The 27,300-nt window shown below is 39.4% G+C and overlaps 1 protein-coding gene across 1 annotated transcript in view; it reads left to right on the top strand.

The window, feature by feature from the left end:
* The window catches only part of LOC139732598 (uncharacterized), a 36,264-nt gene that overhangs the window by 5,144 nt on the left and 3,820 nt on the right, over nt 1-27,300 (top strand). Inside the window, exons 5-8 of the mRNA XM_071643455.1 lie at nt 41-146; nt 2,565-2,666; nt 4,286-4,412; nt 19,432-19,564. Coding sequence (XP_071499556.1) covers nt 41-146; nt 2,565-2,666; nt 4,286-4,412; nt 19,432-19,564 — 468 coding nt within the window. The remainder of the gene's footprint in view (nt 1-40; nt 147-2,564; nt 2,667-4,285; nt 4,413-19,431; nt 19,565-27,300) is intronic.

Raw genomic sequence — 27,300 nt, 5'->3', positions numbered from 1 at the left:
CATTCCTTAACCATATCTCCCATACCTTGGTTGCTGGCAGGACAGTCACACTGACCCGAAGCTCACTTCCAGACAGCTTGCCGCCGAGTTCCGTCATCTCATTCAACTCAGCAAGGAATGCAGGAAGCAGCAGGCATTGCTCTCTGGTAGGTAGCTTCTGCAAGGCCCGTGTTCGCACACAGCGCCAAAAAAGAAAGAAAGTTAAAAAAAAGAGTATATGATGTGTGTGATGTAAGTGGGTGCCCATCAATCCTTTGTGTGATAGATTGCTGTATGTCTAGACACCAGTATGAATTAGGTAGCACCTGCAAGGCCCATTTGCTCACACATAACCCCCCCCCCCCCAAAAAAAAAAAAAAAAAAAAAAAAGAAAAAAAAAAACCAGAAAAAAAGCAATTATGTGCCACTGGGGGCAAATTGATCCTTTGTTGGCTAAATTGGTGTATGGTGAGACACCAGTATGAACCAGTATGGTAGGTAGCATCTCACAGTACATGTTCACACACTGCTGTAAAATACCCTAAAGAATATCGTATCTCATGGTCGGCATGCAACATCAATCTATGGTGTGATACAGGGCCGGCGCAGTGTTTTCAAAAGTGTGGGGGCCCACCTCCGGGTTTCATGAGCTAACCAAAAAAAAAAAAAAAAAAAGGGTCCTCAGCTCATCTCTACCCGTCCACTTTCGGGTTTCTTCAGCTATCAGTCACTGGTATGAACATAGGTGGTAATTATGAACCTTTGTGGACATACTCCTTCATGAAATTTGTGTACCTCAATGCAGCCAGATATACATATATATATATATATATATATATATATATATATATATATATATATATGTATATATATATATATATATGTATGGATTTAAATCGAGTATGAGTATTAAACAGTTGAGTAGAGCTAGTGCAGAGAGAAGAAATAGACTGCATTTCATGTGTGATAAACAGCACCATCATTAATGTAATTTTTAGGGAGCTTAAGAAGACAAAATACGGGAGGTGGATTTCAAACTTTAATAACCCCATTAATAATGAAAAATGTTACATACCAGATTTATGTGTTTGTGTTTGTGTGTTTGTTTTAAAATCAGAAATTTATTTCTGAGGTTTTCAATGTGGTGCATATTTACCTGAGCATAGTTTATACTTGTGTGAGGTCTGATACTACATGTTCACACTGGACTCCGTGCTGCAAGACTTTCTCCTCTAGAACACTCACCGGCACTTCTCCCGGTGTACCCGTGAAGCTTGTCGGATCCATTGACAAAATTTGGAGGGAGAGTTACCCAGAGACTCCAACTCTCCTGCCGAAAGCCCATTTTTGCAAAATCTCCCATTTTCCTGCTTGAGATTTAATTTCTCCCGCCCTGGCTCTGTGTCTCCCGCTTGAAATGATTTCTTACTTAATATCATTGTATGTTGAAAAATAAGCCTTAGATAACATGAGAGAGCTTCTAGAACCCTAGAGCTTCCAGGGCCCTTAAACGGGCTCTTGACCCCAGCCGCAAAGAACTTTGCGCTTTGCGCACATCAAATTAGAGTTTCCCGTTTGCTAGGGGTCCCAGGCGGGAGAATCTCCCGATCAGAAGGTGCTTGGGGTTGGAGTCTCTGGTTACCTTGTGCTCATACTGTATGAGCTGACATTTTCGCGTGCAGATATTTTCGCAAATTGCTACATGGAGGACATTTGCGTGTGTTGTTGATTGCGCGGTTGCGAGGGTCTAACAGAACTTAGCTATTCGCGCGTTGTTATTTTTGCGGTTCAAAGGCGATTCGCGAAATTCGCAAAAATAAAGTCACCACGAAAAATTTCAGCTCGTACAGTAAGTGATGAGTGCCTAGCTGTACTCATCAAATGTGCGAAATCTGGTGTCAAATGACAGGGCTCGCCTCAACCCCCATCGCCCCTGCTGCTCATGGACAGTCAAAATAGTGGTAGTGTGGACAATCAGTTGTAGAAATATAAGATCTTTCCTGCCTGTCCCCCTGACACGGGACACAGCATGAATGCGGGATTAGTTGTGCCCCTTCTGTTTTTAATACAAGTTGAGACTATGTCTTATTTGTAAAAAATGCCCCCTTCTATGCAGCGTGTTCCACTCTTTCATACTTACATTCTCTGTTCACGAAAAGATTTTCAGGTTTCTTATATTCACCCTAAGGCCCGAATTCACGAAGGTGGTACAATCTTGTCCATGGTTTAAACCATGGACAAAGACCATGGGGCGCCAAGTATCACAAGGAATATTTCGTTACGAAATAAGTCATTTCGTTAATGAAATTATCTATTTGTCGACCAAATGTTCATTTCATTACAAAATAGTCATTTTGTCGACGAAATGACTGATTTCATAATGAAATATTCCATGCGACACTTGGCGCTCCATGGTCTGTGTCCATGGTTTAAACCATGGACAAGATTGTACCACCTTTGTGAATTCGGGCCAAAATGTTCAAAGACATGCAATTTTGCTTCATTGCTGTACAGATTGTTCAATTTTCTTCTCTCCAAGAAATCTTTCTTTTCATGTTTTATCTCTTTTAATTCTTAATTTACAGAGTCTCCTCACTGGGAAGACTTGTACTATCTCCACACCATGGCAAGCGCTATAGAGGAGAGATCCAAAGACTTAGGGGCCAAGTTACAGCAGCTGAGGGAAGGTGAGTTCCTGTATGGTACAAGGAATAACAGTGAAGGATGCAATTGGTCATCTGTTTAAAGTGCTGTGTCAAAATAGTTACAAAGTTACCAACAATAAGCCAGATCGGGGTTCCACTTTGAGCATGAGCAGAAAAAGGTCATCTGTACCGGCAGAGCATGTTGGTTTTTTATTCACAGAGATAAGCATCTGTGATGTAATGATTATTCAAGTGACCATTATGAATGGCACATCCACCTGACAGCAAAAGTGGTATTTGACAATATCAGTAGAAAAAGATTGTTAATACATTCAATGCAAAATAATGATATGGATGCTTTCCAAAGTGCTAATTGATGGATCATTCTGGTCACCTGATCTCTGCAAGATCATTCTTTGTTTGAACATGACTGATGAATTCCATAAATTGTTACGTCGGGTAAGCTGAAATACCTTCTCTCGCTTGAAAACTCGTGGAGTGCCTAATCAACTGAGAAAGAAGAAAGGTCACTTGTACCGATGTGCCCATGAGCTAACCCCGAACTGGCTTATTGTCATTTGACACGAATTGATATTGATGATACTGGGGATATTTGCATCTGCGGTGATCCACAAAATTTTCTCATTGGATTGTACCGTATTCTACATTTTCTTTCATAGTGTTATAATGAAGCTGTCAAGACAAATACATTTCTATTACGCCACAAAGTTGCAACTCTTTGTATGCCCTGCTCACAATTTTCCCATGCCTTTTCAAGATGATTATGTCATATAATAGTATTCCAAAATGTCATGTGTATGGTTGAAGAGTAGTGCCAGTGGTATTCACCCACAGAATCTCTCCAAATGTATCACTTTTGTTGGGTATGCCATGGGTTATCTTAGCACTGTTTTAGAGCATTCTCCGGATCTGAATGTTTAAGCGTTAATCTGATTTGCACATCAAATGAGTGCAGCTGTTGATGATAGATGTAGCTGAAACAGCAGTGGCATAACTAAGGTTTGTATAAAGTACAGATTAAGAAATAAAAAGATAAATTCAGTTTAAGATACAGAGACAGAGCAACATACTCTCTATCTCTTTATGTTTCTACCACTTTGTAAATGCTCTGAAATGATTTAACTTTTTATGGGACTTTCTAAGAAAGAAAAATTTATTTCTCAATATAGTCCGACCTCTGTTATCTGGCCACATCGCGACTGGTGCCCATACGAATAAGCGATTTGGCTGGATATGGGAGAAACAATTATGTTAATATAAATGTGCATAAAGCTACTGACCCACAGGTAGCTCATAAATTAGTAGGTAGTGTATACCACAACTGTGGTGTAATCTATGCAAGAAAAGTCTGTGGATGGAAATTGCAACATTTTGCTGTCAAATTCATGATATGTTTCTGCAGGGAACATTACAGGTAAAACTGTGTGAGTTTTGTGGGAGTTTTAGTTCAGTTTGAATTCACTTTTTATTTTGTCTTCATCGTGCCTACAGATGATAGATGATGGAGAAGTCTGTATAACAGATGGACACATAATCGAGGTACGACTGTAGAAACATTGTTCTTCTCGTAAAAATATGGCATTCCTGCATGTTATAGAGGAGAGAAATCTTTCTGTGTCTTTTTCTTCGTAAATCCTCAGCAGAAAAGGGCGGAGATGAGCTGTCGGTTGTGTATGATGGTGGGCCCTCTCAGATGGGAGAGGATTCATCCACCTGTATGTCGCCTTTCATCTGGCCTGTAGATGGTGAGTTGTGTAATATTCTGTAGTTCCTGCTAGGTACTGCCATTGCCACTTTCTCAACACAGACCTTCACGCACAGACGGAGAATGCATGTTTACCTGAGGAAGGTGATTGCTAAATGGAAATTATGATATGAAAAGTGACAGATCAGGGATTTCTGACTCAGACAGTAGCACGTCTGCCTGCTAACCATTTTAGACTGTAGCACATCTGCCTGCTAACAAATGGTTCAAGTTCAAGTCCCATTTAGTAGTCTAGCTAGGCTATGGTGTGTATAAACATACCATCTCCTGTAGGAAGAGATAAAACACCATCTCTTTCATAGGACATTCAAGACTGGAGGACCATTGTGCGAGGGAGTTGCATCTCACGCACATAAAAGACACAGCTTCGATACTTCAGTATTGGAACTCTGATAGTCACTTTAGTATCAATTTGTGATATTACTATTAGTGGGTTGTCTGGTCAAAGGTGAACTTAGCTCTTCAGTTTTGTTTCAAGTTCATGGTGACTTCTGCCACCGAAACTTGTTTAAAGAACAATTGTACTAGCTGGAAAAGCTCACCTATTGTCTTACATATTATTGTATCCCTGTTACGTGTATCTCAAGATACTTTTCATGCAGCAGTGTTATGTGCAACCGTCACGTGATGTTGATGTGCTCTGAAAAACAGAGTGTTTTCTCAAAGCATGACTATGTTGGTGTCTCAGAATAATGTGGCACACAGGGAGTTTCCACCATGGCACATGAAGAGTTAATAGACACTCTGTTGGTTTTCAATGATGCTGCCCCCAGTGTTCTTTTATGTACAGGGCTAAACGTAGTCATGTATAAAGGGCCTTATTGTGGTTGGTGTTTTCTGTGTGGCCTGTGGGCTGCATTTCTCAATGGTTTTTTATTCAAATGCACAATGGACATCCATTATTTTAGAATTTAGGAGCCTGTAACTTTTGGTAGTAGCACCCTTACAAAATAGTTCATTTTTTTAAAGGATCTCCTTGTGTGCACTCTACTGGTCACATTTCTCAATAGATTTTGTTCAAGTTTTGTACACAGGTGTATCATTGTCAAACTTGGCCTGTACTGTTTTGGCTATGCTGCCCCCAATGTTCCATACTTTATACATTGGATCACAGGCCACAACCATGTCATACATATATATGTGTGCTCTACCATCCACATTTCTTGATGCCTTCTTTCCTCCCCAAACTCATATGGACCTGCACCGTGATGGAAATTCGACCCCTATTATTGCTGGTAATGCTGCTCCCAGAGTTCTGCCTTTTATAGAGTTGAAAGGTCACATTATTTTGATTTATGTCCTGTGTACACCATGCGGGTAGCATTTTATAACAATTATTGTTTAAATTTTGTACTCATTTGTATGATGGTCAAATCAAGACTCCTAGAATTTTGATGATGCTGCCCTCAGTGTGCCAACTTTCATCGGGTCAAAGGTCATATTTAGGCTGCTGACTTGTGTCCACTCTAGATCTACTCACTGGCCAAAATTTTATAACTTTTTTTATTCCTTTGGATGCAGGTCAATCATCTGTGATCTCAGCTGCTATAGTTTGATGACCCTAAGGATACACTTCCATTGTGTGGCAGTGGATGTTATAAAATGGGTTCAAGAATGTAGCCAATAGGAAGCGCTGAAATGAGTCACGTGTGCTTTGGTTATTCTAGTCCCATTGCACTGCGTGTTAAATCCTATTGCCGATCGTCTGTGCGCGTGGCGGCTCCTTTGAATTGCATGCATACGCGCTGTCAATCCTGTAAACAACTTCTACAGTTTGGGCTGCCGGCTGGCCGGCCTTTCTTCCCTTGCATAACATGTGTGGCGTACGTATACTCTTATACGTACAGTACAGTAGACCAAGCGTTGTGGGACCGGACGCGTACATGGAGTCACTTTGAAGGGCAAATCCAACGATTTAGCAAATAAATTCTCACGCCGTTTTCAAAGTATGTTGTCTAGTAGGCCTATATAAGAAGTCTATATCAAGTCTTTAAGGTAAAGGGTGCATATTCTATGTAAAATAAGTAAGTTTTCATGCGGGCACTTAAGTGTCCGGAAACCCAACCCCCCCATCATACTTATATGTGCGGGATTTCCGAGTGCGACGTGCGTAAATGTTTGGGACGAACATCTTCGGACGTCTTGACCCACAAAGGTGCGTGAAAAACGCTGAAAAATGCTGTTAGTTTTCGAATTTTCGACCCATTTTATAAAACAAATGATGCACAGGAATATTTCGTGGCGTTAGTGGAGATGCAGCTCACTCTCGGGTATTTACAATGTAGTGCAACATGCACTCGGCTTCGCCTCGTGCATGTTTCACAATTGTGAATACCCTCGAGTGCGCTACGCCTCCACTAACGCACTCTATCCTGTGCATCATTTGTGTATTGTTACACTTACCATGTTTAAAGGAATGATATAGTTTTAGTTGAGAGAGGGGTTCAGGTTTGAACTTTTTGCGATATGATTAGAAACCACATAATATATGAAATATCAAAGAGCATACGATTCTAAAAGGAATTAAAAGTTTGGTCTATGAAAATCAGTTTTGAAATGGGTGAGATATTCTAGTACAGAGCAAAACAAAGTGTTCCTAATAAAATATGGGTCTCTCCCCTTCTTGGACCATTTTGTTTTGCTTTATTTTTGGATATCTCAGCCATTTCAAAGAATCATCAAATAAACCATTGATACCTCTTAGAATCATATCCTCTGATATTTCATATAAGTAGGTTCTAATAATCTCGCAAAAAGTTAAAACCAGGAATCCCTCTCTCAACCAAAACTATAATCATCCCTTTAAATGATACTCATTCAATTGAAAGCAGCTATTACCAATTGAAGTGACCTTGAAAGTGTGTGTGGATGCAGGCCCATAATTAGGGGGGTTCTGGGGGTTCCGCCGAACCTCCTGTTTGCAAGCAGCAAAAAGAAAATACATACAGGAAAAAAGAGAAACACAAAAAATTGCATGAGGGAGCTTCTTTGTTTTTTTTTTCTTCTTTAGTGGCAGGAGAAATGAAAAATTCCTTGGGAGAGCGTTTTCTTAAATTCTCTTTTTTTGCTTGTCAGCTGATTAAACCCAGAAGAGGCCACTTTTCTTAATTCTGAACCCTCCCTTAAAAATCCCAGATATGGGCCTGGGATGAGCCATTCTCAAAATGTCATGGATATGTAGGTAGACCCACCCTTTCTGCGGGGCTGCACACTAACCCATTCTTACCAGGTAGATAGGTACCCAGCTTTTGCCTTTTTTACTGATCCAATTCTGAAAATTAAAGTTACTGGTCCGACAGTGATTTTTACCAGTCTGGACCGTCGGATTAGTGCAGTGAGCAGCATTGCTTTTATGTCATTGTCATTGTGACCACACTTTCCTGACTATTTTTTTCTCTCCTTTTTGGATGAAATTTCATCTATGTCTGAGAGATGAATCACAGGCATCACAGTAACCTTTTTCCTAGATGACTATTTCTTGGACATAAGGATAAGACTCATAAGTCAAGCAGTTAGGAAATACGTCATATTATGGAGCTACGTTTGTAGCTCCATGGTCATATGGAGAGGAAAAGCTTCACTCTATGTTTTAAGTATACAGTTCATTGAAAAAAAAAGTTTGAATTTCACACAACCACACATACAGTCACACAGGAAGAAAGAAATGGATGAAGAGTAAAATAAGTGGTAGCTTTTAAAGCTTCACGTAGTTGTCATGACATATTGATGTTGGTTACCGCAGCGTGTTTCAAGGAATGGAAGCGGTAGTGTCATTTTCTCCCTCGCAATTCTTCTGTTGGCTTTTCCTTCTGGAGCAGTGTGAATTTTCCCCCAGAAAGTCACTATGCTTATTTTAAAGGTGCTATGCCATGCAAATGCATGTTGACTTGTGTTGATTTATAATACCCTAGTCATCACTTATGTGGCCAAAAGAATAGATAAGTATTGGCTATGTATTTTATAAAGCATTTTTATAGATTTCTTTTTTCAGATTACTTGGATATGCCCACAAAAAATCTCCCAAGGCAAGAGCCAAAATGTGGCTCACCTATTCGTATAGAAAAAATTATGTTTTTCTAACTCCCGGAAGTTCATTGACCCCGCCTATGACCTTTGACCTTGTGGTGACCTTCAACTCCCCAAGGGACATTTACCAGCCAAGTTTGATCACAAACGGGACATATGGATCGAAAGTTATGGGCCATAATCAAAATGTGCCGTGAAGACTTAACATTGGGCCGTAAAAGGTTTTATGACCCCTGTCTGTGACCTTTGATCTTGTGGTGACCTTCAACTCCCCAAGGGACATCTACCAGATATTGGTTGCAAACGGACATAGGGATAAAAAATTAAGAGCCATAGTTGAAACGCGCTGTAAACACTCCACATTGGGCCCAAAAAGTTTGTTGACCCCTGTCTGTGACCTTTCATGCCGTCAATTCCTCGTTTGAGGCGAGTCCCCAACTGGGGGTCCCCAAAGTGGGGTTCTATACCGCTTTCAAGATTTTTCGTTTGGGAGTTGGGAGTCGAAGTATTTGTCCATTGCAAATAAACTTTCTGCTCGGCATGACAAACCTGGAGGCCAAGCCAGGGTTTGATGACTCCAGCAGCTGTCGTATTACGTAAGAGCATGATAAGGATATCTGCCTGTGGCAGACCATTCAAAGTGAACTCAATTTTCTCTATCCTTTCTAAAGTTTTCGATTTTATATTCTATTGAGAAATTCTATGGTCATCCAATTTACATTTCGAACGAAAAAAATTGACCCGTAAATAACGAAAATACAGGAATAAGGAGAGCATTGCCAGTTTGCCGGTGCTGACGATGTGCTATTTGGCAGTGAGTTACAACGGGGAGGTGAGACTACCTCCCTGGTTACAATCAGCCTGCTGACTGGATCATTGAGAGAGGGAGAGAGAGAGAGAGAGAGAGAGAGAGAGAGGGAGGGAGAGAGGGAGAGAGAGAGAGGGGGGGGGGGGGGGGAGAGATGGGGGAGAGACAAAATGGAATGACAATAGTTCCGGTCACTGCAGTACAGGCATGCTCTGTCTGCATACGCTGAATGTCTACACTCACACACACACACGTACACACACACACGCACCATGGAGCTACATAGCCCATGCCAAAACCAAAACAATCTCCTCCTCTCGCGGTGCCCCCCCCCCCCCCCCCCCCCCCCCGCTGTGGCGATGACTGATGCTTATGACTGATGCTTAGATTAGGCCAGGGTCAAGAAACAGGTGTTTTATATCTTTGATTTTAAGTCATTGATTGCCAAGATATACCGGTACACTGGCATTATTTACGGGGGTGTAGCCTCTTCAAACGAGAGATTTGCGTCATGGACCTTGTGGTGACCTTTAACTCCCCAAGGGACATCTACCATCCAAGTTTGGTCACAAACGGACATAGGGATAAAAAATTAAGAGCCATAATTGAAATGCGCTGTAAAAACTCCACATTGGGCCCAAAAAGTTTGTTGACCCCTGTCTGTTACCGTTGACCTTACGGTGACCTCCAACTCCCCAAGGGACATTTACCATCCAAGGTTGGTCACAAATGGACATATGCATCAAAAGTTATGAGCCATGATCAAAATACGCTGGATAAACTTAACATAGGGCCTTCAAGTTCATTGACCCCTGCCTGTGACCTTTGACCTTGAGATGACCTTCATGTTTGGTAAAATGTGTAACTTTGTATTACCACTCTTCCCTGTAAGTTTGATTAAAATTGACATCCTCAGTAGAGAGTTATTCAAGTTTTTGTAGCGTTATGGACGGACAACGGACGGATTGACAGATGGACAGACAGACGCCGCAGGTGATCCCATAGTCTCCCCTCACTTCCGGTGGGCTCGGTGAGCTAGTCCAGTTTTGAAAAAGTTACTGGTCCAACAGTGATTTTTACCAGTCTGGACGCTCGGATTAGTGTAGTGAGCAGCATTGCTTTGTTTCATTGTCATTGTGACCACACTTTACTGACTATTTTCTTTTTTCTTCTTTTTGGATGAAATTTCATCCATGTGTGAGAGATGAATCACAGGCATTAATTGATCACAGTATTCTTGTACCCGAGATGATTATTTCTTCTCTATAAGGATAAGACTCGCAAGTCAAGTGGTTAGGTAACACGTCATATGGAAAGGACAGGCTTAGCAACTCATTACAAAAAAAAGATCTCACACAACCACACACACACACGGAAAGAAAAGAAAAAATAAGTGGAAGCTTGTAAAGCTTCACATAGTTGGTAATGGATGTTGTTTATTGCAGCGTGTTTCCAGGAAGATGAAGTGGTCGTGTCATTTCCTCCCTCGTCGATACGCGGTACTATACCTGTATGTGGGAAGGGGGCTTAAGCTATGTACAGTTATGGTTTAATGAGAAAAAATGGTGATATCTCCTTATATTTTAGACTTTATTGCAAATTCTGTATATGGTAGGACCTTTTGTGATACAACTGACGTACACATATATGCATCAAGTGTGATAACTCATACTTTTTTTAAATCACTGCTCCCAATGGTAAACTGCACCTTTAAAGGTGCTATGCAATGTTGGTGATTGATGTTGTTTATTGTAGAAGATGAAGCGGTAGTGTCATTTCCTCCCTCGAAACTCTTCCGTTAATTGTCCTGGAGTAGTGTGAATTTTCCCGCAGAAAGTCAATGCTTATTTTAAAGATAATAAAAAGTTTTGGTACCTCAAAAGTGTCCTTGAATTTCCTTGTCTTAGTTTGTGTTTCAGGTTAAAGTACCTTTCATATAACTAACACTGTGAGACTTACTCGCCCCAAAGTGCTCTCATGTCTTAGTAATCATGCAATTAACTGCGACCAGCAGCCCCATACGCATAGCGTAATCGGGCTTCGCATTGTAGCATTCAGGATCATGACAGATTTAGTATCGCAGGGTAAATGTAAACTTAAAATCCCATAAATTCTTCAATTTGAAGACTTACCAATTAAGTTGAAGTATTGAAAACAGGCTTCGGGCAACATTTGGTTCTGCCTATAGTCCCTTTCTGTTCGAATTGATGACTGAATGTGACTCGGTCGACAGGACCTTAGGAGAGCTACATACAGTACACTGAATACTACAGCCAGTGCATGCGAACACATCACATGCACACAAATTTCAAATCCATGAACGGATAAGATGTTTGTGTGCGCATGCGCTGGCCATGGTATCCAGTGTATGTCCTAGTAGCTCTCCCAAGGTCCTCTCGACCGAGTCACATTCAGTCATCCATTCGAACAGAATGGGGCTATTGGCAGAACCAAACGTTGTTCGAAGCCTGTTTTCAATACTTCAACTTAATTGGTAAGTCTTCAAATCGAAGAAATTTTTGGATTTTAAGTTGATATTTACCCGCGATACTAATTCTGTCATGATCCTGAATGCTACAATGCGAAGCCCCATTACGCTATGCGTATGGGGCTGCTGGTCGCAGTTAGCTATGCGTACAATGGGCTGCACGCTGCTGGTCGCGGTCAGTGGTTTCGTACAATATTTATCGACGCTGTACAGCGTTGGCTCTGGTACGAAACCATTGCATGATTACTAAGACATGAGAGCACTTTGGGGCGATTAATTCTCACAGACAACGTACTTTAACCTGAAACACAAACCAAGACAAGGAAATTCAGGGAAGCTTTTGAGGTACCAAAACTTTTTATTATCTTTAAAGGTACATTATTTACCATTTATAGATGAAACAAAAACCCAGCTTTAGTGCTTTAAAATAGTTCTAAACTGTGACTTCACAATAGAAACAACAATTTAAAAATCGGAATCAGTGTAATCAGTGTCAAGTATTGTTAAATATACGAAATGTGAACAACAGTTATAATGAAAGTGTTCCTAGACTACCGTAAGCTATCTACAGTTACGGTTTAGTGAGAAAAAATGGTGATATCTCTTTATATTTTAGACTTTATTGCAAATTCTGTATATGGCAGGACCTTTGTAATACAACTGACGTACACATACATGCATCAAGTGTAATAACTCGTACATATTTAAAATCACTGCTCCCAATGGTAAACTGCACCTTTAAAGGCGCTATGCAATGTAAATGAAAGTTGACTTGTGTTGATTTATAATAACCTAGACATCACTTAGATAGACAAAATACTGTATGAGCTGAAATTTTCGCGATGGTTTTATTTTTGCGAATTTCGCGTCTCGCCTTTGAACTGTGAAAATAACAACACACGAAAATAACAACGCGCGAATAACTAAGTTCAGTAAGACACTCGCAACACGCGAAATTAACAACACGCGAAAATGTCCTCCAAATAGCAATTCGCAAAAATATCTGTATGCCAAAATTTCAGCTCATACAGTAATAGATTAAGTACATATATGGGCTTTATATTTTATAGGACTTTTACAAGATTTTTTTTTTTCAGATTAATTGGATATGCCCACAAAAAAAGAAAAAAAAAATCTTGAAGTAAGATTCTGTCAATGACATGATCTGACAATTACCACTAAAGTACTAAAATGATTAGTAAAATACAATGAAATGCACTTTCCACTGAACTGAGTATAACTTGCATCTCTCTATGTTATTCATTCCAGAGGATTTTCATAATTTCACATCATGTACTACATAAATTGACAGCTCCATGTGTATACAGTCAAACCTGCCTTAGCGGCCACCTGTCTATAGCGGCCACCTGTCTATAGCGGCCACTGAAAAATCCCTCCGAGAAAAAAACCCTGTTAAAGACCCTGTGTATAGCGGCCACCTGTCTAACGCGGCCAGCGGCCACAGATTTTGTTTCCCGCGGTAGATTTTGACCTGTCTATAGCGGCCACAGAGCTGGTAATTCAGCGTGTTTTTCTTATTTGTGACCGTGCCAGACATTCATAGGCAATTATAACGTTCAGTGATCGCCACCGCTGCATTCATCACTTATTCAGTCATAGTAATGCACTAGTGTTAAGCTTTCTTCACAACTGTACACATAATGCTACTGTGCAACAATTTCATAAACGCCGGCATTGTTCAATGCATGAAACACATTGTGTGCACATACGTACGCATGTACATGTACATGTACATAAAATACTTATCGATGTATCCAACGATGATACATGTACTGTACTGTATAAGCAATGCACATAAAGTTGGATTACCTGTCTATAGCGGCCACCTGCCTATAACGGTCACTTTTTCCGTTTCCCTTGGGTGGCCGCTATAGACAGGTTTGACTGTATTTGTGGAATTTATTGTGATCCTTGAGTAGAGAAACAATACTTTGAAAAACCTTAAACAAATTACACTGAACAATGATGATGACATAGGAGGCTCACATATTTCAGAAATGTAGCAGTGTATTTCCATTACAACACTGCTTGCTTGCAAGTTCACCAGAGCATCATATGTGCATGCTGCCTTCTTTTGTTCTGCTTCCTTGAGCCCCAACTCATGCATTCTTATGGTGAGGCTGCCATGTCATCATCCTTGTTCATTGCAATTTGCTATAAATTTTGAAAACATTCTGAAACTTCATCCTAATCATCATAAATCCTGACACTCTGTACTCAGCGTACTGTAAAAAGTGGATATTTTTGCGCAACTAATTTTTTGCGCTCAGCGGGGTAAGAACAGTTTTGTGTGTTTTTAATGCCACGAAATCAAGATATCAACTGCTTGATCATATGGCAAACAAAAATATTTGCGTGCTTTTATTTTCGCGCTAGTTTCGGGTTGCGCAAAATGCAAGAAAATGTCAGCACCACGAAAATTCCACTTTTGCAGTAACTAATTTATAGTTCAAATTTATATTCAAATGTAAAAATCTGAAAATCATACAGAGGTCTCCTTTAATAAAGTACATTGTATGCAAATTATGCTCAGTCTTGATAAAGACACATTCCAGTGTCTTTTATCAGTCATATCAAAACTTTAGTAGTGATTGACAGATGATGTCATTGTGAGACCTTGGTTTTGAAGGTTTTGTGTGGGCGTATCCAAGTAATCTGGAGAAAAAATAGTAGCAAAATCATTAGGAGATGCATGGCACATATCTAGTTATTCTTTTGACCGAATAAGAGATGACCAGGATATTATAAACCAACACAAGTCAATATGTGTGTGCATTGCAGAGGTCCTTTAGATAGATTCCTTTGAGGTGTTGTCTCTGCTGAGATGTTACAACTCTGTAGTAAGCTGATACGAAAGAAATAATTGCTTCTCTTTTATGAATTTATGAATAAAAAATATAGAGAGATTTACAGATATAGATTTATAGATTGGATTTTTCTAGAAAAGGCATTTGACGTGATAGCCTAACCACCTCGCCTACCAGTAATTTGTAATAACCCGGAGAGAAATTGATAAAATTCAGGTAACCGATGTTGTTTTTGATTAAGACAGATAATCTATGAGACATTTCTTGGAATAGACCATTTTAACCCGTTGAGGACGGGCTGATTTTGCTACAACACACATTTCCCATAGACACTTGCCCGAGTATACTCGGGACTCGTCCTCAACGGGTTAAGGGCTGAGAGACGAGAATAGTCCCGTCCAATTCTGAAATTATGCCTTACGTAGCCTGCAGGAGTAAAAGTATTCAAGGTCTCGTTTGCCTTTGGGAGCAGTGATTTAAAAAATGTTCAAGATATCACTCTTGATACATATACGTAGGTCAGTTGTATCACAGAACATCCTGCCATATAAAATATTTGCAATAAAGTCCAGAATATAAGGAGATATCACTATTTTTATGCCTCCGCCACGAAGTGGTGCCGGAGGCATTATGTTTTCGGGTTGTCCGTCCGTCCGTCCGTACGTCCGTCCGCTTTTGTTTACGCGATAACTTGAGTAATATTGACTTGAATTCTACCAAACTTGGTCCAAGTATAAAGTATGATGGGGTAATTAGTTGATTAGATTTTGGGTGAAATCCGCCAAAGGTCAAAGGTCAAAGGTCAAGGTCAAATCATGAAATTGTATCTGTTTACGCGATAACTCAAGACTGGATCGAGCAAATTTCACCAAACTTTGTCGGAGGATGATGTATGATGGGACAATTACTTGATTAGTTTTTTAGTGAAATCGGACTGAGGTCAAAGGTCAAAGATCAAGGTCAAATCCTGAAATTTATCTGTTTACGTGATAACTCAAAACTGGATGAAGCAGCTTTCACCAAACTTGGTCCAAGGATGATGTATGATGGGACAATTAGTTGAGTAGATTTTAGTGACATTGGCAAGAGGTCAAAGGTCAAAAGGTCAAGGTCAAATGCTAAAAATGTTGCTATTTCCCCAATATCTATGCAATGCCCTAAGGTATTTTCTTGAAACTTGGTGCAGACATGTACTACTGCATATAGATTCTCCAGAGAGAGTTTCATGTCATAAGGTCAAAGGTCAAAAGGTCAAAGGTTAGGTGAAAATGTTGTAATATCACTTTTCTCACAAATGGTTCAATGTATCTTCATAGAACTTGGTACATACACATGTACTGACTGGCAGAGATTATCTAGGGAATTTAGGGGTCGTAGGTCAATAGTCATGGGGTCAAAGGTCAAGGTCAACTCCTCAATATTTTACTGTTTCCCTCATACACTTATATGAAATGCTTGCATTATTAGTTTTCAAACTTAATATATACATGCATTACCTAATGGAGATTCTCCAGGAAATTTCCAGCCAGAATGTCAAAGGTCAGAGGTTAAGGGTCAAAGGCCAGGTTTCCATGCGTCCCCCCCCCCCAAAAAAAAAAAAAAAAAAATCTATTTTGTACTGTAATTAACTCTTTCTTCATACCTTGGAAATTACTCAATGCATAAACTTATAGGGTCTGTCAGAATTCAAGTAAAAATTCTCAATTCCCCAAATATGTGCACCTGCACTCTTCGACAATTATAGCAAACCCAGTTCAAGGAAAGTGAATATTCAAGTCATTTCTGACAAACCTGTCATATCAATATTTTGCCAGTTATGTGAAACTGTCATGGATCACACATGTGAAGACATTGTACTATACGCCTATTGGGAGAATCATGCATTATGGCGGAGGCATCAGTCGCCATAGCGACATTTCTAGTTCTTATTAAACCATGACTGTAGACGGTTTAGTCTGGAAGCATTCTTATAACTATTGTTCACATTTTGTACATATTTAACAATACTTAACGTTGACTATACTGGTTCAAATCTTTACATTGGTTGTTTCTATCCTTACTCACATTTGCAAACTATTTTGAAGCATGAATGCTGGTTGTTTTTGTGTTTTTTTTTTTCATCTGCAAATGGTAAATTATGTCTTTAATGGTCATACATGTAGGCCATGATTTTGCTCAACATGTATAGGAGATTAACAGGAAGTAATGATTTTTTCCCCCAAAGGAAATTGCAATTTCTGGTCAAAGGATGGGGAATGTTCAATAGGACTGTAAGATGATTTTGATCATGCGAGGAGGAAGAAAGAATCATTAAAAAGAGGACAATATGAGATTTAATTTTTTGCCGCTTACTGCTGCTGTTCCCACCGCAGCCTTCAACAGGGAATTCCAATCAAAATTTGCCATGTGCCGAAATGAGGGAAAACTCTGCATAGGTGGAGTTTGCCAAGTGATCTTCTCACCAGAATTTCCCGGCAAAGTCAAACTGAAAATTGATATGGTGGACAAATTTGGTTGCAAGTTAAAGGTACTGTTTACAATTGGGAGCAGTGATTTTAAAAATGTTCGAGTTATCGCATTTGATGCATATATGCGAGTCAGCCTTATCACAAAACATCTTACCATATGTAAGCTTTGCAATAAAGCCTAAAATATAAGGAAATATCACTATTTTTCTCACTAAACCATAACTGTAGACGGTTTAGTCTAGAAACAATCTTATTATAGTTATTGTTCACATTTTGTATATTTTACAATACTTAACATTGATTACACTCAGTGGCGTCCCGTGGGTCAAGACATTGGGGGGGGGGCACCTCATGGCAGCAACATCAGAATTGCATAACTGTACAATTAAATGCGAGCGAGCGAGCTTGAAAATTTGGACATTTTACAGTCCCAAAACTGCCGTTTGTAGCTATATTTTTTCGCTTTGGAAATTCGGGGGGGGGGGGGGGGGGGCGCACCGGGCGCAACTGCTGGCAATTACTGGCAGTAACATCAGGAGAATGGCATATAATGGTTAAATGCGAGCGAGCGAAGCGAGCGAGCTTGAAAATTTTGACATTTCACCGTCCAAAAACTGTCTTTTGTAGCTACATGTATATTTTTTTCGCTTTGGAGGGAGGGGGCGCCCGGTGCGCCCCCTGGACCCGCCATTGGTAGTCAAGGGTGTCGGTTTATGTTCATGATTGGGGGAGGTATGACCAGCGAGGGGGCGTCGAAGTGACCAAGCGGGAGAAGGATGTCCAAAATCTGCACTTTCTATAGAGCATCCCCTAATTTGTTTGTGTTTGTGAGTGTGTGTGTTTCATATAGATGGAAAAGTTAGGAAATAGCCAAGGTCAAGTCTTATTATTGGCAATGCAAGGCATTTTAATATAGACTAGTATGTAAAGCAACACTGCAAAATCAATGATCAAGCTTTGATAGCAAATGTGTACAACCTATCAAACATCACATTGCGCAACATTGCAGCGACTCTTTTTGCCATTCCGATGTTCTGAGTACACTGCGCACATCCTGCTTGTATTCAAAGTGCCAACCAGGAATCACGCTGAATCACAATCTTTTGTCGTCTCCGGGCTTATTGAACAATGTTTCACTATTATATACCTCTTTAGTCATATGGTTAAAAGAAATCTTAGAAAAATATCTTTTTTCTTGATCATCCTTTCATGTCGATTTCAAAAGCAGTTTACTAACCCTTGAATTACCGTTTTGGTAGTTTTTTTTTCTGTTTTTTTTCTTTTTTTCCTTCTCTTTTTTACCAGCGGATTGGGAGGGCACGTGCCCCCCACCCCCCGTAGTTTAGCCACTGATTATACTGATTAACTTTTTTACACTTGTTGTTTTTATCCCTAACTCAGATTTTAGAACTATTTTGAAGCACTATAAAACCTGGGTTTTTGTTTCATCTGCTAATGGTAAACAATGCCTTTAAGGGGAGACTTGTGAGGCCATGACATCAGCTCACCAAATTTGCATAACTATGTGAATGTGCATAGCAGTATAGCTGTTTTGGGAAGACACGTGAAACTGAAGTTCTTGAAGTTTCACATTTTCTGATCGTCTGCAATCAAACTGTCACTGTTTTAGTTTGTTCCATTTACTCTATCAGAGTCAGCGTAAAGACCTTGAGTGGATTTCACTTTGAAAAGCCAAGACGAGCATCCATACCTGTATAGCCTTCGGAAAAGGAAAATTAAGCAGATGTGACAGAATCAATTCTAAATGAACAGTAAAAGATGAATCCATGTTTATGTTGAAATGATAATATCTATGTCTTTATCTATTTATCTATTGATCTTTTGTAAACAGGAAATTCTTGCATGCATTTTAATTTGTAGATAGCCAAGATTCCCAAAATTAAAACGTATGCAAAGTTCTTGTCTGCACTATATGCATTGAATGCCAGTGGCAGTTAAATTTCATGCTGCGAAATAGGCCATTGGCTCCAATTCGCAAAAATTTCATGTCTCAAATGTATTATGTTTTACATCAGTCTATCTATCTATCTATATACATATCTATCTATCTATCTATCTATCTATCTATATACCTGTCGATCTTTATTTATATCTATCTATCTATCTATCTATCTATATACCTGTCGATCTTTATTTATATCTATCTATCTATCTATCTATCTATCTATCTATCTATCTATCTATCTATTTTTCTATCTATCTTTTGTCTGTCTGTCTAATTCTTTATCAATCTGTGTCTGTCTGCCTATCTTCCTATCAATCTATCTATCTGTCTGTCTGTCTGCCTGCCTGCTAGGATCTGTCTATATATATCTATGATGTATGTTGTGTGATTGTGTGTGTACATGATTTTCTTACTCATACTGTCGTTAATGTAGATAGTCTTGACAGCCAGGGTCTTCTTTGCCTGTCTGGTGGTAACATTCTCCAGTATTCCTTGCTGAGGGACCTGCAAGACTGGGCCAGACTCCTGCACCAGGTGCAACAAGTACAGCTGGAAAGGAGACTACAAAAAGTAAACAAACAATCTCTCTGCAAGAGCCATCATACGTGACCGACCAGCTTAAAACCCACAAAAAGCGTGCCGAACTGATTTTTTTTTTGTTGCTTCTCTCCATAGTTTAAAATTAGAGCAAGCTCTGAGCTTTAAAATGATACATACATGTAGCTTGTTAAGATTCGATCATCCTAACCCATTCAAACAGCGATCGACACACTAGAGAGAGTCATATGTATAAGGTGCAGTTTCATGGAAAAAAAAAGAAAAGGAAAGTGGATTTAAAGATTAAGGTCTCTTAGAATTGCTGTGCAGAATATCAGTGAAAATGTATTCATTTCACATTGTAAGTAGGCATGGGCATAGGCAGCGGGGAAGATTGGAGTATGCGTCCCCCCTAGCTCACATGGTGGTTGGATGACCTGTATAATCATCCCCCCCGTTTTCAGGAAAAAAAATATTTTTAGTCACATTCTTTTTATCGTGCTTGTAATTATCACTCTTATTATCATTATTATTATTATTATTATTATTATTATTGTTATTATTATTATTATCATCATTATTATCATCACTATCATAATCATCTTCGTCATAGTCATTTCGTCTGTATTTCCATACGTCTGATCCCTAAATACAATTATCCTCTGCCTCTTCTGGGACGATGTCATTGAGTGACATATATAATAGTCTGGGTGCCAGAGGCTGAACCTTGTTTTACCGTCCACCCAATGTTTTTGATGGTTTTACCCTATTTCGGGGGTGCTGAATCCGAATCTGGATGATGCAACTCTTGCATCCTTGAGGATTTTGAGATATTCAAGATGGACGCCAAAATGGCCGCCCGAACTGGAAATTCCCACGTATTTCCTTCTAAATGGTGATAGATTAAAAACAATTCATGGTTTTACCCTATTTCGTGGGTGCTGAATCCGAATATGGATGATGCAACTCATGCATCCATGAAGTTTTTGAGATATTCAAGATGGCTGCCAATATGGCCGCGCCAATTAAAACCTTAAATTCCTATGTATTTCCTTCTAAATGGTGAGAAATTGAAAACAATTGATGGTTTTACCCTATTTCGAGAGTGCTGATTCCGAAACTGGATGATGCAACTCTTGCATCCATGAAGTTTTGAGATATTCAAGATGGCCGCCAAAATGGCCGCCTAAATGGCCGCCAATCAAAACCGGAATTTCCACGTATTTCCTTCTAAATGGTGAGATATGGAAAACAATTGATGGTTTTACCCTATTTCGAGGGTGCTGAATCCGAATCTGGATGATGCAACTCTTGCTTCCTTGAGGATTTTGAGATATTCAATAAGGCCGCCAGACTGGCCACCCAAAACGGAAGTTCCCATATATTGAAAGCCATTCGGTGGTTTTTTATCTTATTCTGAGTGTGCTGAATCCGAAGCTCGGGATACAACTGTTGCATCCTTAAGGGTTTTGAGATGATAAAGATGGTCGCCAAAAATGACCGCCAAAAAACGGAAATTCATATGTAGACCCCCTACTGTTCCTTCTAAATGGTGTAAAGTATAAAACAGTTGGTGGTTTTACACTATTTTGAGTTTGCTGAATTTCAAGCTCTAGGATACAGCTCTTGCTTCCTTGAGGGTTTTGAGATAATAAAGATGGCCACCAGAATGGCCCCTAAATGGCCGTTAAAAACGAAATTTTCCATGTAAACCCTCTGTTACCTTCTAAATGGTGTAAAATTGAAAACAATTGGCGGTTTTACTCTATTTCGAGGGTGCTGAATCCGAACCTGGTTGATGCAACTTTCATATTCTTTGTAAGGGTTTTTGAGATGTCCAAGATGACCGCGAAAATAACTGTCAAAAATTGGAAAATTTTAGACCCTATTCAGCACCCTCGAAACTTGGTTGTTGAAATTCATCCATTCTTTAGGGTTTTTAGACGACCAAGATGACAGCTAAAGTAAGTGGCAGAATTCCAATTTTAATATTTTTTTTCTCTTACCGGTAAAAAATGTGAAATAAATTGATGGTCTTACCCTATTTCGAGGGTGTTGAAGGTCTTTGAAGGTTTTGGGCCATCTATAAATGTCCTGGATGAACGGAAACTCCTTAACATTTTCTTATAAATGGTGAAGTATTGCGCTCTAACGCAAAGCGGGGGATTAAACCCATGCAGGGTGAAAAGCAATAATTCGTATTCTTAAATTCAACTCAGTTGAGCGAATTTGTCAAATCAGCCAAAAGTTATTGACATCCAAAATGACTGTCACAATGGTATATTGTAATATGCTGAGATATTCCGATATGTCTCAAACGGAACTTTAACAAGTACTGGAAAAAAAATAATAAAGTGATATTGACATCATACTGAAACGTACAACCACAAAGATACGCCTGAAATTATTTTATGCATAATTGTTACAGAATAATGATTGTGGTCGCCAATAATATGGCTCCACAGATGTGAAGTTAATCCTTTTCAGCTATCACTAGAGTAAAATTAAATTATGGCATGTTGGTATTTGGTGTTGAAACTTGTCTTGTATTCTGACGAGTCTCGCCTCGTATTCTTATGAAACTTGTCCCATATTCTGATTACGTCATTGGAAATGGTTGCATCCATGACCACTATACGTTGTGCGCATGGCAGATTGTCGTTAGGGTGTGGGAGTGCGCATAGGGTTAACAACATTCTGCCATGCGCACGCTAGTGCGCTAACAGCAATCTGCCATGCGCACGGAAGTGCGCTAACAACAATCTGCATAGTAGATATCTGAATAAGGGTAATTTCAAAAGCACTCTGCGCGATTATGATATTCGTAAGTATGGTTGGGTGTTCATAATACCGGACACCTAACGTTTTGCTATCAATAGAAACGTGAAAAATCTCACAATTTGCCTGAAATTTTACTCACGTGTGGAGAAAATACTCCGGATTCACAAGCGCGCACTGAAAATGCGATCTGAGGTACGCGCTCTTAGATGGCGGCTTCGAACGCGTGGGGTGTCATTTTTGCCGCACTCAGTTGCCCTGCTCATTTCAACCGACCACGCTGACAATAGACGTATAAAGGGCACTTAAATGCGTTTTTTTTCCGACAGGCCGCTGTTTTTTTTCTAGCCGTCATTTTTTCCCCAGTAATATTTGAATATATTTTGAATCCTTCGATATCACTTTTGAAGGACTGTTTGATGAATTTGACTTGATTTTCATTAGGAAACTTTTCATCGTAATTGAAATAAATTAGATGAGTCGGTTTGTTTTTTCATTCACATTCATCTCGTTTCTGCATCCACTCGTACGGTCGTAGCGGGCGACAAAATGTTTATGTCATGTGTGTATGTGTAAACGTGTGTGCACGATCGTACAAGCGGCGGTGACAATTTTGCGGTCAAAATCGTTAAATTTATTACGGAAGGATACTCTACATCTAACAACGAGTCAGCAAAGGTAGGCCTAGTTATATGTAGTTACACGATAAACCTTATTCGATTTTGCTAAATTTCTGTAATTTAGAGGGAAATACTTAGTTGTTTTCGCCACATTTTACTCGGTAGCGTAGCCCAGTGAAGAATCGAACACCGTTGCGCGTAGTCCCATGCGTACATTTTCTTTCTGTACGCGCAATGCCATTATAATGCGCGGACTCGGTCGTTATGGACCCGGTCGGTGGGTTGAACACCTACCATACTGGATTATCAAATATTACCTTCCATGTTGTCGTTTGTTTTTTATTCATTTTTTTTCGCGTTACCTGTGATATGACCGTCCCCTCGTGTGTGTTTTGTAATGTATTATATATACGTATACAATATTATACATATACACATATATAATGTTACATCATAATTGAAAAAAAAAAATGAAGCATAACTATAAAAATGTCCCACTCGTGTCTTCAACAATGTCATCAAGACCATCAATATAAGCCAAATAACCAATTTGAGTGTTCATGGATGAAGAGATTAAAACTGCTCATGGATTAAGACAGGTAATATTGGGTAATTTCAGTGCACTTCTCTACATCACTATCACAATATGATATGTTTTCCATATCTCACCATTAAGAAGAAAATACGTGGGAAATTCCGGTTTTATTTGGCGACCATTTTGGCGGCCATCATGAATATCACAAAAACTTCATGGATGCAAGAGTTGCATCATCCAGATTCGGATTCAGCACCCTCGAAATAGGGCAAAACCATCAAATGTTTTCCATATCTCACCATTTAGAAGGAAATACGTGGGAATTCCCGTTTTTTAATTGGCGGCCATTTTGGCGGCCATCTTGAATATCTCAAAAACTTCATGGATGCAAGAGTTGCATCATCCAGTTTCGGATTCAGCACCCTCAAAATAGGGTAAAACCATCAGTAATTTTCAATTTCTCACAATTTAGAAGGAAATACGTGGGAATTTCCGATTTTCATTGGCGCGGCCATTTTGGCGGCCATCTTGAATATCTCTAAAACTTCATGGATGCATGAGTTGCATCATCCATACTGTAAAACATGATATATTCGCGGCATGAATTTTTCGCGAATTGGAGCCGACGGCCTTTTTTGCAGCATGAAATTTTCGCGAACTGCCACTGGCATTTCAATGCATATAGTGTAGACAAGAACTTTCGCGTGCATTTTAATTTCGCGAATCTTGGCGCCCACGAAATTTGCGAAATTAAAATGCACGCGAAAATTCCTCGTTTTACAGTATTCGGATTCAGTACCTTCCAAATAGGATAGAATTATCAATCATTTTCAATTTCACACCATTTAGAAGGAAATACGTGGGAATTTTCGGTTTTGGCGGCCATTTTGGTGGCCATCTTGAATATCTCAAAACCCTCAAGGATGCAAGAGTTGCATCATCCAGATTTGGATTCATCACCTTCGAAATAGGGTAAAACCATCAATTGTTTTCAATCTATCACCATTTAGAAGGAAATACGTGGGAATTTCCAGTTCGGGCGGCCATTTTGGCGGCCATCTTGAATATCTCAAAACCCTCAAGGATGCAAGAGTTGCATCATCCAGATTCGGATTCAGCACCCCCGAAATAGGGTAAAACCATCAAAAAGCATTGGGTGGACGGTAAAACAAGGTTAGGCCCAAAAAGTGGCTTTGGCACCCAGACTATAACAGGGATGGAGTAAATACAATAATCTTACTCTTTATTGTTATTATTACTATCTCTTTTGTTACTTGTCTTGTAATCTTGAAACTGACACTTACTAAGCAAGGGCCTTTGTCATAGAAGGGCGCATCAGCATTTGCCCTGGGGACCTTCCCCCCCCCCCCATCTTTTCATTTCTGTAGACTGAGTTACACTGTATGATGCGTACAAGGAAAAGATGTGACAAATATCACATTGGTTATCACATTGCCTTGAATGTTCGTTCTTCTTACTTTTCGATTGACAATATTCAAAACTTCCTCCCGAAGGTGTTTACCAATTCGTTGAATTTTAGTTTTAAAAGTGCAAAAGCGCCACATCCTCCCCTTTGGTCCACTTCCCAAAGACTTACAGTACAAAATGAAGCTGATCACAGTCCTGTGCTAGGAAGTGCAAGAATGGGTAGTGGGTTTCCCCCCTTTACCTGGAAATCTTTCTTTTTTTTTCCTTTTTTAGCCAATGCTTTACCACTTTGTTTTGGAAGGTTTGTTTTGTGTGATAGGACTTCAGGAAGTAGTGGTTAAAAAATGCTGAAAAAAATCAATGATTTTCATGATTTAGTTCAGTTTTGAAAGTTTAAGACAGGTTTATATTAACTGGCTAAGACATGATGATACTTTGTCATGTGTATGTTGCTGCATCACACTAACATAACCCTTATATCCATTGGTCTTAAGCTGGCTTCCAAACAATGAGGCCCGAATTCACGAAGGTGGTACAAATGAAACCATGGTTTAAACCAGGGACAAAAAGCATGGAGCGCCAAGTGTCGCACGGAATATTTCATTAGGAAATTGTTCATTTCGTCGACAAAATGACCGTTAGGTTAACGAAATGATCATTTCGTGTACGAAATGTTCATTTAGTTACAAAATGTTGTCATTTCGTTACAAGTAATCATTTCATCGACGGAATGATGTTTCTTGCGACTCTTGGCGCTCCATGGTTTTTGTCCATAGTTTAAACCATAGCTTCATTTATACCACCTTCGTGAAGTCGGGCCTGAGAGTGTGTTTCTCAGAAAAGATTTGCATGAAAATTTGTCTTTGCTGTCATCCGTTGGCAAAATCTTGTAACTGTGAATACCAGATCGTGGGTGGTTTTCTTGCATGACAAAATTTGCCAACATATAGAATTTTATGACGTTGGAAGCCGATCACAGGAATCATGTGCTAGGAAATGGAGGAAAGGGCAGTGGGTTTTTATTTCCATCAGTCTAAAAAAATAAATTCCAAGGGGGTGTTTTTTTGAATGCCTGTACAGGTTGCGATTTTACCTGAACTGCTTTCTTGAGACACACATGCGTGCGTGCTGTTACTAAGGCTTTCGTTGATCTTTGAGATGGCCAAGCAACTCCTGGTTTTAGTCATGAAACTAGCTTCCAAACTCTGAGTGTGCATTTCTGAGAAAGGATTAGCATGAAAATTTGTCTTTGCTGTCATCTGGTTGCAAACGCTGTAACCACGAAGACTGGATTCCTTGCGGTTTTCCTGCAGACAAAATTTGCCACCTTATTTCATTTTGTAATGTTGAAAGCCGATCACAGGAATCATCTGCTAGGAAATGGAGGAAAGGGTAGTTGGTTTCCCCATTTACCTGGAAATGTTTAACTTTTTTTTTATTCCACTCTGTTTTGGAAGGCATTTCAGTAAACTATGCCCATTTGCACTAACTCTTGGCTAGCTGGTGCTTGGATAAGTTTTATAATCATCATATGGTAATGATGATGATGATGATGACGATAATAATTATAGAAGGAGTAGTGATAATGGTTATGATGGTATCGATAACAGTAGAGATAACATGAAATGGTATTGATATATGATGTATGATGTATGTATCAATGGTGTATTGATATGTTGCATTTGTTTCATTTAACCCAAAAAGCAACCGAAGGATAATACAGATCCCCTAATTAAGATAGCTGGGGGTATATATCAATTCTCCCCCCCCCCCCCCAATCTATGCCAGTGAAAAGATTCCTTGTAATTTTATATCAATGTGTATGTGTGTGCATCTGTGTGTTTGTTCATACACATGGTGTGTGTGTGTGTGTCTAGAATATAACTGATTTGACAGTGTTTCAGGTGAGTGTGTATGAAATAACTGAAGGCACTTTCGCATGGGGTCTAATCCAGAGGCTTTTTTCAGTCCTTTAAGTTTTTTTTTTTTTTTACTTTATCTGTTTGTACGACAGTAGTTTTGGTTGAAAGAAATTGAAATGGTTAACTCTATAGTGATAACAGTGTACTCTGCTACTACAATCAATGCTGCTGTATTGTATTTTACCACATGGCTTCCATACATCCGCTTTCATGTGCTTGTGTGTGTGTGTGTGTGTGTGTGTGTGTGTGCGTATGTGAATGTGTATGCAGTGTTAGCACATGTTTATAAGTATGTCAGACATCCTGTATGCCTTTTGTTGTTGTTATTTTCATGTTTTGTTTGTTTCTAGTTTCATTTTTGAATAGCAGGGCTGTTTCCTTTTCCTTTTTTACTGGAAATCAGGATTTACGAGTAGTCTCGATGAGGATTTTTAGGCTGTGGCATTATACTCCCTCTATCCATGGTGGAGATTGATATAGAAAATC

The sequence above is a fragment of the Diadema antillarum genome, unplaced genomic scaffold, assembly GCF_040938485.1.
Source record: "Diadema antillarum isolate AM-2024a unplaced genomic scaffold, OU_Dant_1.0 seq00000439_RagTag, whole genome shotgun sequence".
NCBI lineage: Eukaryota > Metazoa > Echinodermata > Echinoidea > Diadematoida > Diadematidae > Diadema > Diadema antillarum.
The sequence above is the reverse complement of the archived record's forward strand: the minus strand, read 5'-3'. Positions and strand labels throughout refer to the sequence as shown.